The sequence below is a fragment of the Castanea sativa genome, chromosome 11 (assembly GCF_040712315.1).
Source record: "Castanea sativa cultivar Marrone di Chiusa Pesio chromosome 11, ASM4071231v1".
NCBI lineage: Eukaryota > Viridiplantae > Streptophyta > Magnoliopsida > Fagales > Fagaceae > Castanea > Castanea sativa.
The window spans coordinates 42350644-42366689 of NC_134023.1; the positions used below are offsets into that span (position 1 = coordinate 42350644).

The 16046-nt window shown below is 38.7% G+C and overlaps 1 protein-coding gene and 1 pseudogene across 1 annotated transcript; both read right to left on the bottom strand.

Moving 5' to 3' along the window:
• LOC142616534 (uncharacterized) overlaps positions 1-100 on the bottom strand; it is a 13169-nt pseudogene extending 13069 nt beyond the window's left edge.
• Positions 101-6438: 6338 nt separating this feature from the next.
• On the bottom strand, positions 6439-8841 carry LOC142615205 (uncharacterized). The gene is made up of 4 exons (XM_075787915.1): positions 8567-8841; positions 7838-8142; positions 7530-7740; positions 6439-7138 (listed from the first exon to the last, which is right to left on the bottom strand). Exons 1-4 carry the CDS (start codon positions 8798-8800, stop codon positions 6638-6640), a joined length of 1251 nt encoding a protein of 416 aa, XP_075644030.1. The 5' UTR covers positions 8801-8841; the 3' UTR covers positions 6439-6637.
• Between the last annotated feature and the right edge of the window lie 7205 nt (positions 8842-16046).

The following is a 16046-nucleotide window of genomic DNA, read 5'->3' on the forward strand; positions in this document are numbered from 1 at the left end:
ATTATTGTGTGTATCACAAGTATTAGCACTTGAATGAACACTGGCAATGAAAATGTACAAAATTTACCTTGTGGCAATTTATGGCAATGTCACTCGCCATAGTATTGTTGGTAATAATAAATTCAATTTTCAAGTTTCTAGCAAAAATCAAATACCTTTATTTATCAGTAAACCTGATGTAGAGCAATGAAACAAGAGGGTCGAGCCCAAGTCCAGCACCAGTCCTGTTTTATATATACATATAGCTTTTATAACTACAGGGGATGTAGCTTAAATAGTATCTATTAATTTTTCTTTTTCCATACGCTAAAAAGATTAAATAAAAAAAAAATTGGCCTAGAATTGTCTCTAATACTCGGAGTGTGCATGTGTTAGGTTGAGTTTTTTCAACTCAATAGCCCAAGTTCCAACATATGAGTAGAAACCAACATAATGCCATGTGCATTGGGTTAGGTTGTTGAATTGTGTCGTTTTGTGCTTTATAAAAAAATTATTTTTTCATTGATTATTCAATTATTTTTTAATAATTGATTATAATTTAAATAATTTAAGAAAATTATATTCTAAATTTCTAAATTCATCAAAAAAAATTTCCAAAAATGCCAAAATAAATCAAACTAAAAACGTATACATATGGAGGGGTAGATGGGTTCAAAAAAATATTAATCCAATTCAAAACAAAAAATAAATTTATAACCCAACCTAACCCATCAACCCACGAAAAACAACCTGAGGAGTTAGGTCGGGTTGGGTTGACTTTGTTGGGATTTAAGTCAAATGGTAAAGCTTTTCTTACACTTTGGGAAGGAACAAGGATTAATACATCATATCTTTTTATAATTAATTATTAGGAACTCCTGGAATACGATAACTTAGTGCTCCTTCCTCTACCATGAATGTAATAGTATCTAATAATTTTTCGGCAGAAATACCTTTTTTGTCTATACATTTTGACCATATTCTCATTTTGGTCCCTACTTTTTTATTTTATGAAAAACGTTCTGTTCCGATCCCTACCGTCATCTCACTAACGGAAATATCCTATGTGGTAGCTAAAATGCACTATTGGTACACTAGATGCTGACGTGACCATTAAAATATTATTAAAAAATGGCACATCAACATCCACATTAGCATCTAACTTAAAAAAATAAATTTATCAATTTTAAAAAGAATAAAACATAATTAAAAACAAAAAATGGTGGAATTCAGATCTGTTAGTTTTTTTGTTTGTACTTGTTTCTTTTTCTTTTTCTTCCCTAGATCTCTCTCTCAGTTTCTCTGCCTCTCATTCTTTCTCTTTCTTGTTTCTTTCTTTCTTCTTTCTTCCTCTTCTTTCTTTTTCTTCTTTTTCCTTCTTCTTTCTCTTCCCAGATCCCTGTTTCTCTACCCTCCTCTTATTTCTTTTTCTTCTTTCTTTTATGCTATACTCTCTTTCTCTCTCAATAGAACCCCATGGTTTCTTTCTTCCTTTCTTTCTTCCAAATCGTCGATGTGATGTGGGTCTGTGGCTAGCGATGGAGCAATGTGGGATTGACAGTGTTTGTAGGTGGTGTGTCAGTTTTTTGGCTGTGTAGTGTGGTGTGAGTTTCCAGGTAGATCTGAAGCCCATTTGGGATTGAATTTGAATCCTCTCCTTCCTTACTTTCTCATCTCACTCTCTCTCTATCTTAAGGTTGAATCTAAAGCCGATCTTGGGTTTGCTGTATTTGTTTTTCAATTTTTGACAAATTTGAGAAGGGATATTCAGGGTTTGTGAAAGGAAATTTTTTGGGTTTATGATATAGAATTTGTTGGGTTTGTGAAAAATGTTTAGATCTTGGGATTGACATAAAAATTTTGGTTGGTTGCCGATCTGAATTTTTTTTTTTTTTTTTGAAATTGAAAATTTTGTTTGGTTGCCAAGAAAATGGATAATAAAATGTTATTTCCTTTTAACTGTAAATGAGTTTTGATAGGCCAAGAATGTATTGACCCCTTGTAATGAATTAATTGATTTTAATCAAATTGACATGCAATGTACATGGCAGCACAAATAAATCACCAACTAAAATATAATGCAGCGAAAAATAGAGTTGACACAGTGATTTGTTTACGAATGAGGAAAACTTCCGAGGCAAAAACTCTACCGCGTGATTTTAAGGTCACCACTCCCGAGAATTCACTATTATCACAACAAGTGGTTACAAGTAAAGGAATCTCAGTACCTTATACCAACCTATAGTTAAACTCTTACCTTAATGCACAATAGGACCTATTTTGTAGTGACAATCTCTCATTTTCATTGCACAACTCCCAGTACGTGACTAACCAATCGATGCACGGATCTCAGTACGCAGCTTACTCCTTTGCACAAATCCTAGTACGCGGCTTACTCCTTTGTACGAATCCTAGTACGTGACTAACTCCATAGCAACCCTTTAATTGTTGTAGTTGATTTGCAGCAATTTCACATAGGAACACCAATAAGATCTTCAATGTTGGTGCAAGAGACTTTGCTTGGTTATAGAACCCAAAGGTATACAAGAAACGCAATAAGAACTCTTTCTTCTATGGAAGGAGAAAAAGTACGCGACTTACTCCTTTGCACGAATCTCAGTACGTGACTAACTCCACAGCAACCCTTTTGATTGTTGTAGTTGATTTGCAGCAGCTTCACATAGAAACACCAATAAGGTCTTCAATGTTGGTGCAAGAGACTTTGCTTGGTTACAGAACCCAAAGGCGTACAAGAAACGCAACAAAAACTCTTTTTTCTGTGGAAGGAGGCTAGGATTTCAAAAAGAAAACCTTATGAAGCTCTCTCAAGTTAGATTTTTCTTTTTCCACCTCCTTTTAAATAGGAGCTTAATGGGCTCTCTTATTCCAAATAGATTTACACACATCTTGGGTTTTCCTAGTCTAATAAGGAATATACAAACCCATAAACAAATAGCCTTTTAATATAAAAACGTTGCTGGTTATAGTCTGAATCCCGTAAGCTTGATAGATCGAGACATCTGTCAAGCTTTAATACATCTGTCAAGCTTTAATAAATCTTGACAGATCGAGCTTCTGTCGAGGAGGTATCGAGACCTGCAGATTGTACTTTTCTTAAGTAGTTCTTAAGTAATCTTCATGTCTTCAATTTAACCACTTGTAATGATCATCTTGATCCTACTTAGATTTACTCAAATACAAGTAAAGTGTATTTTGTCAAAGGATATGTCAATTACATAAAAATGTCCCTAACAAGTTTTGATGTGTTTAGTTATAAAGAAAGTACAAGAAAGATAAAGAAATTAAGAATTGATTTACTAAGAATATGAAGAACATGTACATGATTAGTTATGTTCTAGGGAAGAACACAAAGTAAATGAACATGTTCTTCCAAAAAATAATGAAAGGAATAAAAAAAATTAATTTTATTTCTTAAAAAAATTGAAATTCAAAAATTTATTTTAATTTTTTTATCTGATGTGGCTTTTTAAAAAAATTAAATTGCCGACGTGACATTTTTAAAATGCCAAATAAAAAATTTTAATATTATTTTTATGGTCACATCAGCATTTATTGTGCCAACAATGTACTCCGTTTGTCACGTAAGGACCAAAACAAGATCATTTTTTTTATTTTAGAGACTAAATGCAGTAAAATTAAAAAGTAAGGACTAAAATAGGAATAAGGTGAAAATATAGGGACAAAAAATGTATTTTTGCCTAATTTTTTATATTTAAAATACCCAAAAAAAAGTTGTGACCTAGGGGTGTGGGTGTGAATGGTTGTTGGGTTTTTTTCAACACAACACGAGCTTGTTGGGTTGAGAAAATCCCAATTTTTTTGTTTCTTGTTCATGATTGATTTCGCTTTTGTATTTACCATGTTGTCAATTTTCATGAGTAATTCAGTGACACTTAATGTTATTATACAAGTGACATGTCTTAATGAATAACACTATTCACTTACAAATTAGATTACTGATAAAAATGTACATATATCAGGAGCGGACGCCATAGGTTGAAACTCTCAAAAAAAAAAAAAAGTGACAACTATATAGGTGACAAGTTGTAATGGATGATATTAAAATGCTATTTAACAGACTAAATTACTAATAAAAATAGTGAGTATGGTCAATTTAAAAACGTAATCAAACATCAATTTTATAAATGAAAATTTTGTAACGTAACAGGTAAAAATGAGAACAGCCCCCAAAATTAAAGTGTAAAACATATGCTCTCTTTTTTCTTTCTTTTTTCTTTTTTTTTTCTTTTTTTATGTATGAAAATTTTGGAAATGCAAAGTATCGATCCTCATTCCTTAACAATGCTTTGGTTATGCTCTGCCATTTGAGTTACCCAAAAAAAAAAAAACATTGATATTATCAAGATTTTCGAGTACATTACATATTTCTTTTTCATTCTCATTATAATATCACTCAATGCATTATCCTCACTTCTATACAAAAGGTAACACATATGATTATACTGACACAAGTTCATAGTAATAGCGAAGGAACATCATCAAAGAAAGACATGTTCTTCTGCTGTAGCTCTGGATAATCCTCCTATCTAGCATTCTTTGGATCAAAAGGCTCACAATCAGGAAGAACTAAACCTTGTTCTATGCAACCCATTTTCCTAGCATGCAGAACTTGCTCTGAAACGACTGGAAGCTAAATGGATTGATACTCTCTTAGCGCTGATTGTAAATTGTGTTCCACTCTTTGCAAGACATTTGCCTAAAACTACTGCATCCAAAACTGACATGTTTTTGCTTCATACAGCGTGAGGAGTTGTGGGGTGAGCCACATCTCCAACTAATACCACATTGTCACAAAAGATTTGTTCCAAGGGATCACTATCATCTATGAAATTTAAAAAGGGATCCTTGTTTCTTTCATCACTCTCACCAACTCAAAAACACAAACCTTCTCTGATTCTTGATGCATCTTCTAGATCATTTCACAACTTATTTTCATGGTTACTGAGTTTCTCTAGATTTATTAAGTTAAAGTATCAGCTCTAGTAGGCAGAACCAAAGCAAAAGCAATTTCTATTGAGATATCATAGATCTATGCTGGGTTATTTTTTGGATGGTTCAATTATGTTATGTTTTATGGGCAAAAGTTATCAAGCCACTATGTTACAGGATGAATGCTATGTCAAGAAGTTTTTCAACCATGTGTCCTAAATGAATGCTTGCCCTTTTCCATTTGGGGAACTGTTAGGTACTCAAAGAGTTCTGCACCCCCATTATCAATATAAATAAATAGACCTTGCTTTATTTTTTGGATTAGATGCCTCCATTCTAATGGAGCCACAAAACCGTTCAATGTATCTTCTGTCACTATTCACCAAAGAAGATTTGCAATTGTCCAGAAGGGGATGAGAGCTGGCAATGGTCTCCATTTCTATTGTCAATCTTTCTTTAAGCTGCAGCCTGCAGGCCTACTGTGAACCAGACTAGACTGAAGATCCAACTGATAGTCATCCCACCACCGGCAACTATTTCTTCCCTGATACCTTACACATTTTTTGGTGTAGCAAAAAATATTTGTTGTAATTTATTCCAGTACTAGTACCAAGATTAATGAGCCCTTGTGAGGCTATGTTTGAGCTTCTATGTGTCGATGGCTCTTAGCAAATACGAGTTCTCCCTAGATCACAAGTACCACTATCCACTTTGACAATTGAATGCTATCCATATTGCCTATAATGATGTCCCCCATTAGCACACTAAGCACATTGAGATCAACTATCACTTAATCCAACATCATCTCCAAGACTCCAACAGGGTAGTATTCACTTGCACTCAGTTTCGTCTAAAGACCAACTTGCTAATGTGTTCACTAAGTATCATCTGTCAGGTTGCCTCTGTTATTTCCTCTTCAAACTCAAGTTGGCTTCCTCCATGATGACTCAAGTTTGAGTAGAATGTTAGTATAACACATTTGGCACATGTCATATGTTGCATATCATGGTTAGTCCTTGATATTGAAGAGGCCCTCATAACATAACCCTCAAATATATCTATAGAGACCATCACAATAAAAACTAAAACCAATTTTTATTTATTGGGCATTAACTTGGAGCCACATGCATCTATAGCACTTTTTAACAAGATCAATGTCGTTGTAAATCTAGAAAATACAAAGAATATAAAGAGATTCCACCACAAAATCATGTCATTACTAATGCATTATCAAGAAAGAAACCCTGTTTATTCCACCATTTTATATAACACCATAATCATATCAACTACTTAGGCCATTTCATACAGTTCACCACCATTATTCATTAATTTGCAGGATAACAATCAAATTGGTGCCTAATCATGCAAACCATAAGATTTTGTTGACCAACCAGCCGATGAAGCATTAACATGGAGACTTTAGCGACTACTGACAGTAGTAAAGAAATTTATTTAAATTGCAATGCAAAGCAGAAAATACCGATTGTGCGTGCTTGAAAATCAGGGATTTTTTTTGGGTCAATAGATAGTATCATACTATACAAACAAAGCAATTCTAGCCATAAGCTAGATCTGATGTAACTTTAGCTACTCTGAAATGATGGGCAAAGAATTACAAGGATAGTAACCCTATGCCATTTTCAGTTGCAGAGATATGCGGTTAATTCCAAGTAAATAGAGAAGGACATCATATTAATAGTAAAGGAACATCATCAAAGAAAGGCATGTTCTTCTGCTGTACCTCTTGATAATCCTCTGATCTAGAATTCTTTGGATCAAAAGCCTCATGGTCAGGAAGAACTAAACCTTGTTTTATGCGACCCATTCTCCTAGCATGCAGAACTTGCTTGGAAACAACTGGAAGCCGAGTGGTCTGATATTCTCTTAGTGCTGCTTGTAAATTTTCTGCTCCATTCTTTGCAAGGCATTTACCTAAAACTGCTGCATCCAACACTGACATGTTTGTGCTTCTTACACCGTGAGGAGTTGTGGGGTGAGCTGCATCTCCAACTAATACCACATTGTCCCAAAAGATTTGTTCCAAGGGATCGGTATCATATATCAAATTCAAAAAGGGATCCTTTGTTTCTTGAATGACTCTCACGAACTCAGGAACCCAAACCTTCTCTGCTTCTCGATGCATCTTCTGGATCATCTCACTGCTTACTTTCATGGTTACTGAGTTTCTCTAAATATATTTTAATTAATATATCAGCTCTAGTTGATAGCACCAAAAAGTCTCAAAGCCAAAGAAATTTAACATTGTGTTTTCATATATCTATCTTGGTTTTTTTGTTTTTATTTTTTTTAATTTTTGAATGGTTTAAGACCAAAAGTTATGAAGCTGCTATGTCATGGGATGAACAGCATGTTAAAACTATTTAACCATGTGTCCTATATGTGCCTAAATGAATGCCTGCCCTTACCCATAAATATTAGCCTTGCATTTTCAGCTTCTATGCCTCTATTCTTATAAAGCCACTAAACCATACAATGAATCTTCTATCACTAAACACCAAAGAAAATTTGCAGTTTATATAGAATCGGATGTAACAAATGGGATGAAATTGAGCAATCACCTTGAGTTCAGGCTCGGGTTGGTTGACATACCAAATCCAATTAAGCCTTTTGTTCGGAAGCTCATAAAACACACTGTGAGTCTCAGAACCTAAGTCGAAGTACAAACACTTTCCCAGTTCAGGATATGAACTACGGATGCCCACAACAGTTTCTGAATTTTCATTTCCTGAAAAATCAAAAACCCCTCTCCATGCACAATAACCCGAATACCTTCAAAACAATATTTCAATGACAAACTTCAATTTCACAAGCAAGATATAAGGAAAAAAATAAAGAAGCAAATTTTCATTTGTTTTTAGTTAGAAACCTCAATTTAAGGCCAGGAAGAAAACTCTGGCGGATAGAAGAGAGGCTCCCATCTGTTGCAACAAGTAAATCACCCACTATTTCGATTTCCTCATCAGTTTGTAGAACCTTAGCCTTAATCTTGACAGATGTCTTGTCCCCAGAAATGCAGAAAGAGAGAAAAAGGTGACCCCATAAAATTATGTTTGGGGGCAACGCATTGTAAAGAAGGCCATGGAGATCAGCCCAATGAGCTGCTCTGAAATTGAAGTTGTCATCTCTTGTCAATGTCCAGCTGACCTTCTTCTCACTATCTCTTGCTTGGTTCTGTTTGCAAACAAAACTCCGTAAGGTTAGTTGTCTGTAATTTTTCAAGTGAGAACATTCTTATATTAAACCTTATTGCATGGTTTATTCTAAAGCGAAGCGAAAGAATCAAAAGGTGGCAGAAAACAATAACAAAAGTAATAAGAATTTTTTTTTTTTTTTTTTTTTATTGACAGAAAAAATTATCAGAATATTGCCTCAAGTCAAAAATGGATGCAACAGCAAAAATAAAAAAGAAAACCTGAGGTTGCCTCAAAGTCAGAATCAAACTAACGTTGCTTCATATAAATGAAATTTTGCAAGTAATCTGAAACAAGAATGGGAATCATGTATTGTTTTTTCTTTTCCTTTGTTTATAGCATGTCAAGTTAACTATAGATAGCAAAGTAGCAGGGGTAAAACAAAAACAGATAGAGTTGAGTACCATGTCAATAGTGAGTGGCAAAGTGGAAGAGTAGAGAAGCTCTGGATCATCAAGCCACGACTGAATGATTCTCTGGGACAGAGGGTCGAGCCCGAGTCCAGCTCCGGTGGGACTTCCCTTAATGGGTTCGCAAGTTTTCTCAAGCACAACAACATCCCACCCAGCTAAGATTAGCGCGTGTGCACATGACACTCCTGCTATGCTTCCTCCCACCGCTACTGCTTTAGGCTTCATCTCTCCCTCTTTCTCTCTCTTCGATTATTTGGAAGAACGGTATACATTTATTGAGAGAAATAATATGTTTACAATATTTTTTCAATATTTTTACAATAAATTTTAAGTGGCAGGTTGTTATTGGTTATTATTGTTGGGGCAAAAAAGTAATCTTAGTGTTAGATTCAAATTTAAACTAATAACAACTAACCACCTATAATTTGTTGTGAAAGTATTGTAAAAATATTATGGACATAGCACCTCTGATTTATTTATGGCTCGGTGAACTGGAAGGGTATACTTTAGTTAATTTGTGGACACAAAGAAGTCAGGGAGTTCAATTTCAATGTCAAAAGACAAGAAGTTAATGTTTGTTGTTACCTTTTTGGTGCTATCTAACATGTTTGGACTAGAGTAGGGGAACTAGATACTCAAACCATATTTTTTATTTTTTATTTCTTAAATTAAGGAAATTTGGAGGGGAAGGAAGGGTTTCCACTTTCCATTAATGTAAAAAAATTTGGAAATTGAAATCCTGCTTCCCTTCTATCATTTTGAACTACATCTCCTTTGATTTTATAACAATATTCATATATATGGAGATTCAAGGTATCGATCTTTATTGCCTTTCAAATGGTAAAGAATGCCCTACCATTTTAGTTATATTTCTTTTTATTGTGAAATATAATATATTATTTTTATAATAATATATTATTTTCAATAATGTGAATTTAAGAAAAACAAAAACAAAATTATTTTATGGCATTTATTGTCACAACTAGAAACAATAAAATATTATTAAGATAAATTTAAAATAATAATAAAAATCTATTTTAGTTTCATTAGTTTTTTTGATAATTGAGGTTTAATGGGTCTAGTATTTTCAATGTTTAGTAACTTTGGTAATTTAATTTTACTTCTTTTTTGTTATGTGCGTTGATAATTTGATAGTTACAATGGAGGAGAGCAGATTTGAACCCTAAATGTTTTTCGTTAAAATTAGGGACAAACCCACCCAAGTGGGGGCATGGACCCCCCTGGCCCAATTTTTTTGTTTTTTGTTTTTACTTATTATGTTTTTCATCTATATATATATATATATATATATATATATATATATAACACACATATATTAATAGTCAAAGCTCAAAGAAAATCCAATTGGATTTTCAGTTTTGTGCCATGTGAATTATTGAGTAACGACAGCGACAATTACAATTTTGATGTTAAGGTTAAATGTTGTAGAGTTGTCGGTCTTGTAAATGATGTGATTGATTGTGAGTGTTTGAGATGTGTATTTTGTTTTAGAATTAAGAAGAAAAAGAAAAACACATTTTATATATACCTATCAAGGCAGCCCCTATAGGCACACTGGAGCATCAACCTAGGCCAAAGGTAGCCCCCATGAGCAAGCAGTCGCAGCCAAGGCCAAGGCATGCCTGCGTGCATACTGCCAAGGCCAAAGCACGACCGCGTGCATGCTGCCCTATAGCCCTACATGTCATCCTATGTCAAATACAATAGACTAAAAATAATTTCATTTATCTTCAATCTTTCGACAACACCTACTTTTAACATTGTTGTCCCATCTAATCCTAACTCATATGAGTTAACTAAAATTAAGGAAGGGGAGCTTGTATTTTATATTGAGTGACGACAGCAACAATTATGATTTTGATGTTAGGGTCAAATGTTGTAGATGTGGGGACTAAAAGGACCTAAGTAAGTATTTGGGCCTTGAGCTTTATTGATGGGCGCTAGTTTATTTTAGACTAAAAGCCCCTAGAACTGCAGGTCGGCCCATGAGTCGAGAGTCCGAGGATTCGTCCGAGGACGAATATCTCTTCGGACAGACCCACGATGACCCTGGGATTCGCCAAAAAGATCAAGGCAGTGTTCTGGAAAAACCGTTGGTTAAGAGGGGGATTTAAGTACCCTCCGGATGCAACGGTGTGAGAGAAATATCTCAGAAAAAGGCTGCTACCTCCACATTAAAGATCCTGCACCTACTGCCTTGACCGCATTAATGGGAAAGTGACCCCTGAACAATAGAAGGGGCCTTCTGGCCATTGCTAAAGGATCTAGGGGTGAGATTTGTGTGACACGTGGATGAAGAGGCAAGGAGAAGAAGTATTTAAAGAGGGAAGAGAGTAAAGAAAAAGGAGGGAGGAAGAAGAAAAGGCTTTTTTTGGGAAAGAACTAGAGAAGGACTAAGAACTGTAACCTTTGAAAGGAATAAGAGAAATAATATATAAGTTGTCCTCGGCTTACGTCCGAGGAGGTTCATTTTGCCCTATTTGTCCATTGTTTGTAAATACTGTAACATTCTAGCCTGTTTATTAAGCTTCAAACACCACTAAACTAGATTGCGAACCTACACTCTACAAATTTAATTGTTTAAGGCTCATTGGGCCTGAGCCCACGTGTGTTTTTGGGTCCAGGTGCAATTGTGCACTTACAATTGGCGTCGTCTGTGGGAATCTAGTGTTGAAGGAACCGGAACACCATGGCAGGCTTAGGCTCACACCATGCAGAATCTCAAGGATCGCAACCTGAGGATCTTTTCGAGCGTCTTGAGCACCGGAGGGATCGAGAGGGTAGCGTTCACACCGAGTATCCTAGAGCGAGTCATACTCACGGTGGATGAGACAGTACCACCCATGAAGATAGTGCCAAAGCCATGCAGAAGGAGATTAATCATCTTAAGAGGAAGCTACGCCGCGTCAGACGGAGGCATTCGCCATCCTCATCTAGTCCTTCTTCAGGGAGATCCCGGGGAAGTAGTTACAATTCAAGGTCATGGTCGCCCCCCAGCAAAACATCCTCTTGTGAAGAGAATGGCTCACCAGGTCATAGGCACAGGAAGCTCCCCTCCAGGGGCTTGAGGAACGATGCTATGAGCCGGGCGTTGCACCAACTCTCCAAATCACCATTCTCACGTAGGATTGAGAATGGAAGACTCCCTAAAAGGTTCACCCAGCCCACCTTTACCATTTATAACGGCCGGACTGACCCGGTGGAACATGTGAGCCACTTTAACCAGAGAATGGCAGTGCATTCTCACAATGAGACCCTGATGTGCAAAGTCTTCCCTTCTAACTTGGGACCTGTTACTATGAGGTGGTTCAACGGTCTTAAATCTGAGTCTGTAGGTTCGTTCGGGGAACTGACTAGAGCATTCGTGTCACAGTTTATTACATGCAGCAGAGTTCCTCGACCGTTAGACTCGTTGTTGTCTATGGCTATGAAGGAGGGTGAGACGTTGAAAGCATACTCCGACAGGTATTGGGAGATTTTTAACGAGATAGACGGTGATTTTGACGAGGTGGCGATCAATACTTTTAAAGTAGGCCTTCCAACCGATCATGACTTGAGGAAGTCCTTGACCAAGAAACCCGTACGAAGTGTACGTCGCCTCATGGACCGTATTGATGAATACAAAAGGGTTGAGGAAGACCAACAGCAGGGGAAGGGTAAGGCGAAGGTTATCCCGCAGGAGAGAAGGGATTTCAGGTCGGACAGATATCACAACAACAAGCTGAGGAGAGATTACTCCGTGCAGTCGGGCTCGGCAGCACCTCAGACAGTTAATATTGTATTCCGAGAGCCGGTGCACCAGCTACTGGAGAAGGTCCGTAAGGAACCCTACTTCAGATGGCCCAGTAAGATGGCGGGGGATCCTGCTAAGAGGAATCAGAATCTCTTTTGTCAGTACCATCAAGACGTGGGTCATACTACCAAGAACTGTCGGACCCTCTGGAACCACTTGGAGCAGCTTGTCAGCGAAGGAAAATTAAAGCAACACCTGTACCAACCTAGCGGACAGGGCAGTCAGTCTGGCTCGAATAATCAGAGGAATAATTCATCTCGGCCTCCTTTGGGAACGATCAATGTTATCTTCGCTGCACCTGGCAGGACTAGCTCATGTCCCACCAGGGTGATGGCAGTTTCGCACTCCCAAGCCGAGGAGGAGGGCTCCAAGCCGAGGAGGGGGGCTCCAAGTCGAAGAGATTGAAGTTGAATATGCCCGTCTTGGGATTTTCAGAGGAAGATAAGGCAGGGACCATCCAACCCCATGACGACGCCCTAGTGGTCACTCTGAGGATAGGGAATTATGATGTAAAAAGGGTGATGATTGATCAAGGCAGCGGCGCAGATATCATGTATCCTGACTTGTTTAAGGGGCTGAAGTTGAAATTGGAGGACCTCACCCCTTACGACTCACTGTTAATAAGTTTTGAAGGGAAGACTGTTATAACAAAGGGACAAATTCGGTTGCCCGTGCAATCTGGCTTGGAGACGGTTGAGGTGGATTTTATTATGGTCGATGCATATTCCCCATACACAGCCATCCTTGCCCGACCCTGGCTGCACGCTCTGGGGGCTGTTTTCTCCACCTTGCATGTTAAGGTTAAGTTCCCTTCGGGGGAAGTGCATTGAAGAGATTCTGGGCAGCCAATTGGTGGCCAAGCAATGCATATCGGCCGTAATGCTGCATCAGACCAAAGCGCAGTCCTCGACCTCGGCTGTGAAAGACTTATAGCAATTAACGACTCTGGATGCGCCCGATGTGGTGACAGCAGAGGAGGCCATATGCGAAGACCTGGAGAAGTTTCTGATATTGGATGATCCCGAAAGGTTCTTCCAGGTTGGGGTATGTTTACCACACCAAGAGAAGATGGAATTGGTGGAGTTTCTAAAGAACAACATCGATGTTTTTGCCAGGGACCCCTACGAGGCTCCGGGGATTGACCCAAGCTTCATTTGTCATCATTTGAACGTCAATCCTACTATTCCTCCTAGAAGGCAGCCCCCTCGGCGTTCCTCCAAAGAGCATTCCGAAGTCGTTAAAGAGGAGGTGCTCAAGCTCAAGAAGGCTGGGGCTATTAAGGAAGTTTTTTATCCGGAGTGGTTGGCGCATACGGTTGTGGTCAAAAAGAAAAATGGAAAATAGCGAGTATGTGTAGACTTCACAGATTTAAACAAAGCCTACCCAAAGGACTCGTTCCCGATGCCACGCATCGACCAGCTAGTGGACGCCACCGTCGGACATCCTCAGATGAGTTTTTTGGATGCCTTCCAGGGTTATCACCAAATTCCATTAGCGGCAGAAGATCAAGAGAAAACTGCTTTTATTACTTCAACAGGGAATTATCACTATAAAGTGATGCCGTTCGGATTGAAGAATGTTGGGGCTACTCACCAAAGGATGACCAGAATGTTTGAATTACAGCTTGGAGAGACCATTGAGATATACATGGATGACATGGTAGTAAAGAGTAAGGCGATATCTGCACACGTGAAAGATTTGGACGACACTTTTCAGGTATTTAGAAAGTACAAGTTGCGTCTTAATGTCTTGAAGTGTTCTTTTGGGGTGGGTTCTGGGAAGTTCCTAAGATATATGGTTACTCATAGAGGAATAGAGGTGAATCCGGCGCAGGTCAGGGCTATTCGAACCTTACAGCCACCTCGAAATCCGAAGGAAGTTCAGAAATTGACTGGAATGATCGCTGCTCTCAACAGGTTCATCTCTCGGTCAGCTGACAGATGCCGACCTTTCTTCCAACTGTTGAATAAGTGGAGGGGATTCCAATGGTCCGAGGAGTGCGTTGTAGCCTTCCAAAAACTTAAGGAATATCTTTCCCAGCCACCCATTATGTCCCGGCCTGAGGTAGATGAAGTCCTGTTTGCATATCTGGCGGTGGTCGTTCATGCGGTCAGCCTGGTACTCATAAGGGACGACGGCGGGGTGCAAAGACCGGTCTACTACGTCAGTAAATCCTTAAATGAAGCCGAGGTTTGTTACCTACTTCTGGAGAAAGCACTTTTGACCATAGTTCATGCCACGCGGAAGCTTCCTCACTATTTCCAGTCCCACACCGTCGTAGTTCTGACCCAATTGCCTCTCAAGTCAGTATTGCGTTGTGCGGACTACTCCAGAAGAGTGGCTAAATGGGGAACCATTTTGGGAGCTTTTGATATTAAATACATGTCGCGCACCTCGGTGAAGGGCCAGGTTCTTGCAAATTTAACGGCGGAGTTCGCGGAACCATTGTTGGAAGAAATTGCATGGAATCACACATGGATGAAAAATCAGTTGGCGTGATCACGAGCATAGGACCTCCCACTTGGGAGGTGTACGTTGATGGGGCCGTTAACCAGAAAGGGTCAGGCATCGGACTTGTCCTGGTGTCCCCCGAGGGAATTGTCTTTGAAAAATCTCTGAGGTTGGTGTTCTCGGCTACTAATAATGAGGCCGAGTACGAAGCAGTCTTGGTCGGTATGAACATGGTGCATAAGATGGGCGGAAAGGGAGTTCATATGGGCTTGGATTCTCAGTTAGTGGTTGGCCAGGTGACGGAGACCATGGAAGCTAGGGACCCAAGAATGCAAGAATCCTTAACCCAGGTCAAACGTGTACAATCTAGCTTCGATTCCTTTATCCTATCTCACGTTTCTAGAAGTGGAAATATACATGCAGACTCCTTGGCTACCTTAGCGTCATCCTCGGCTCAGAGTTTGCCTAGGATTATTCTTGTCGAAGATTTGCTAGAGCTAGCTCTTACCACTGTTCGTGCAGCCCGGATCCACTTAATAAGGCCTGGACCTAGTTGGATTGATCTTATGATATCTTTTCTGAAAAACGACATTCTTCCCGACGACAAGTCTGAAGTAGATAAGATCCGTTGAAAGGCACCACGTTTCTGGTTGTCCGAGGATCAGAAATTGTATAAACGATCCTTCTCCGGACCATATTTGTTATGCGTGCACCCCGAATCAACGGAGGCACTTCTGGCAGAACTGCATGAGGGAATTTATGGGAGCTATACTGGGGGAAGGTCCCTAGCTCATAGGGCCCTGACTCAAGGATATTGGTGGCCCAATATACAGAGAGAAGCTCAGGACTATGCAAGAAAGTGTGACCAATGCCAGAGGTTTGCTCCTAACATCCATCAGCCTGGAGGAGTCCTTAACCCTCTCTTCAGTCCTTGGCCTTTCGCTCAATGGGGATTGGACATAGTAGGACCATTTCCGAGGGCTGTAGGAAACAAAAGGTGGCTACTTATAGGGACCGACTATTTCACCAAATGGGTAGAGGCTGAGCCCTTGGCAAATATTAGGGACGTCGATTCCAAGAAGTTCATTTGGAAAAACATCATCACTAGATTTGGGGTACCACATACACTCATTTCGGACAATTGCATTCAATTTGATAGTAGAGCTTTTAGGAAATATTGTGGTGACATGGGTATCATAAATAGAT